The following is a 3,002-nucleotide window of genomic DNA, read 5'->3' as shown; positions in this document are numbered from 1 at the left end:
GTTAAACTGGGATATGGACCAGGAAAAAAAATGTTCCTGACAGTTTATCTTGTATGTCTATGTAGCATAAACGCAGACTTAGCTARTGCTGTGTGGTTTGCAGCAGTTTCTTTCAGCAGCAGGCTAAAGTGACTGCAGAGGATTTTAATTCATTTGGACATACAGASAGCAGCTCCAGCAGAATAGTGTCCTTGTAAGCACACATTGTTCTAAGCAGTTGCCTGTCATGGTGAGATCAGATGTAGGAATCAATTTCATGGACAATATCAACATTTTGTATGTAATTTGAAAGTACTTTGAAGAACCTAAAACCAGTATTATCACTGGCAATTGGAGTTTTAGGTGTCAGGTATGTGAATATTATTAAAATTTATTTCTTAATGCACTACTAAGAATGCTTAAGAGCTGGATTGAAAACCAATATTTCCTCTCCTTTTCCATTCCAATGATGTTCAGTGCCTTTTCACTTCTSTACTGGTAATCTTGGTGTGCCTTTTCTCCAGGAGCAGCCCACCGAAGCCAGAGCAGCGAAGGAGTGAGYTCACTCAGCAGTTCTCCATCTAACAGCCTTGAAACCCAATCTCAGTCCCTCTCTCGGTCTCAGAGCATGGACATTGACAGTGTCTCCTGTGAGAAAAGGTAAAAAATGCAGTTGTAACAGCTGGCAAACATGGCACAATGCTTGTGGTCAAACCTCTACCAGGACAAGGCTSTGCCCCTCCTCTCTCCCAACTGTGTTAATGCAGTAGGGTTAATCCTTAAACACCATACACTGGTTAGACCACTGTAATGCTTGTTCTAGTCTGGTTTTAATGGGAATTCCTGATTTAAAGGGTTTGAAGACAAAGCATTGTCTCAGACATTAAGACATGATCGTGTCTGGTGGGGATAATTCAGCTGCTTGTGCATTGCTTTCTCTGCTGCATCTGTTTGATCTGTCTGCAGCTTTCTACAAGTTAATAGTTTTTTTTTCTCTTATTTCCACTTGCAGTATGTCCCAGGTAGATGTGGATTCAGGAATTGAGAATATGGAGGTTGATGAGAACGATCGCAGGGAGAAGCGGAGTCTGACAGACAAGGTGAGTGTGGGCTGTGCWGGCTGGAGCCTGGAGGAGCCTCCGTAGATTGAACACCTGATTTTRAGAGGATGGAACCAATCCTGTAACTAACCCTCAGTCTTTAACTTGGGCAAGACATGAAGGCAGAAAAGAATCGGGGAAACTTTTTTCTTCCTGTGCTTTCTTTATTACCGAAAAATCTTAAAATAACTGTGGATAATGAAAATTTAAATCCCAGATTAATTCTTTAAAGCAGACATCATAAGTATTTCTGTTGAATTTCCCTTCTTAGCATACAATTTTGAAYGTTACAGTTTTGGAAATTCTGTTGGATTTGGGTATTTCTCCTACATCTTTTCTGCATCCCTTGCATTTCTTCAGGTGTTTTTTACAAATTTTGTCAAATGCATTCCTTCATGACTACAAGAAATCTGCCATTAAGRGTTAAGCCAAAGATCTGTATCTGACTGTAAGTCGACTAATACAGTTGCAAATGAGGTGTTGATTGTTTTCTTATCCAGGAACCTCTGTCAGGGTCAGAAGTGTCTGAGGAACAAGCTCTACAGCTGGTCTGTAAGATCTTCAGGGTSTCTTGGAAGGACCGAGACAGAGACGTTATTTTCCTGAATTCACTCTCTGCCCAGTTCAAGCAGAACCCAAAGGAAGGTGGGTACCCGAGCAGGAGGCACTGGTGGAGTTGTTTCTCTTGAGTTCCCCACTCTGTGTTTTTTATCCCTTTGCTGCAATACCAGARCCACCTGCTTGTGCTCTGTTGTTTTTGTGTAGCTGTAATTCCAGAACCTAATTAATATAGGCAGTGATAATTRCAGATGTGTCAGTATGTGCTTTTGCCAAAACCAGCACTCAGTTCACAGAAATTTATTTCTGTCCCCTTCTTTGTTTGCTAGTGTTTACACCTGTCTACTGTGTAGATGAAGACAGAGATGAGGATRTTGACTCTCTTCTTCTTAACAGTGTTTTCAGATTTTAAGGACTTGATCGGGCAGATTTTGATGGAAGTGCTGATGATGTCCACCCAGGCAAGGGATGAAAACCCCTTTGCCAGCCTGACAGCCACGTCCCAGCCCATTGCTGCAGCTGCCCGCTCTCCTGACAGAAGCCTGATCTTAAACATGGCCTCCAACCCTGGAAGCAGCCCCATGTTCTGTAATGTGGGCTCCTTTGGTTCCAGCTCATTGTCCAGGTGACTTCTGATTATAACTGAATACTGATATCACTTGAATACTGATTGATAGACTAGAAGAGAGAAAGGGGTGTAGAAGTGTCCCAAGAACCATAAATGGAATGGATTTTTAAAGTTTTTCACTCTTTTCCATGTGACTGTCTCTCCATTTCACCRTTTTTGATTACACTGCCATGGCTAGCAGTGTATTTGATAGATTTGAGCCATATAACTGTTTCCTGCTGAGAAGTATCCTTAACTTGAATCACAAAGGCCGTGACATTTTTAAGTGTAGRTTGTGACATAGTTTTGTTCAACAACAGTAGAAAAGAATAATGTGTGTGAGCTGCAGAAATATTGCTGAAGAGCCATCAAAAGGGCAAGGACTTCTCTTGCTCATTTTAATCTTTTTCACCCTTTTCCTGCATATCCTAAATCATTGCTTTTTTTTTTTTTCTTTTTTCCCCTGTAACTGGTTTAGTCTCTATGGGACTAGTCCAGCTCCTCGTCCCAATTTCACAAGCTATGTACCAATGACTGGTTCATCTCTTGCCCCACCAGCCAGCTCAGTTGCCACSCCAGCAGTGGCTCCCGTTGGTGTCAGCTCTGAGCTGGGAGCAGCGATCCCCTCCTGGAGCCCGGCTTCCTCGGCGCGGTACCGCCCCTACACCGTGGTGCATTCTGCAGGCACTGCTTCCATCCTGCACTCCTCCAGCATTGCCATCCCATCCAGCTCTGCTCATCCTCCAGCCGTGGCTGCT

At 43.0% G+C, this 3,002-nt stretch overlaps 1 protein-coding gene across 2 annotated transcripts in view; it reads left to right on the top strand.

Moving 5' to 3' along the window:
• The window catches only part of UBE4B (ubiquitination factor E4B), a 29,640-nt gene that overhangs the window by 5,883 nt on the left and 20,755 nt on the right, over positions 1 to 3,002 (top strand). Inside the window, exons 3-7 of one of the 2 annotated variants that reach the window (XM_057375966.1) lie at positions 505 to 639; positions 992 to 1,079; positions 1,580 to 1,724; positions 2,034 to 2,262; positions 2,723 to 3,001. In XM_057375966.1, the coding sequence (XP_057231949.1) occupies positions 505 to 639; positions 992 to 1,079; positions 1,580 to 1,724; positions 2,034 to 2,262; positions 2,723 to 3,001 (876 nt within the window). The remainder of the gene's footprint in view (positions 1 to 504; positions 640 to 991; positions 1,080 to 1,579; positions 1,725 to 2,033; positions 2,263 to 2,722; position 3,002) is intronic. The other variant, XM_057375965.1, reaches the window with a different exon arrangement.

The sequence above is a fragment of the Malurus melanocephalus genome, unplaced genomic scaffold (genome assembly GCF_030028575.1).
Source record: "Malurus melanocephalus ecotype Western Australia unplaced genomic scaffold, MMel_1.1 scaffold_266, whole genome shotgun sequence".
NCBI lineage: Eukaryota > Metazoa > Chordata > Aves > Passeriformes > Maluridae > Malurus > Malurus melanocephalus.
The sequence above is the reverse complement of the archived record's forward strand: the minus strand, read 5'-3'. Positions and strand labels throughout refer to the sequence as shown.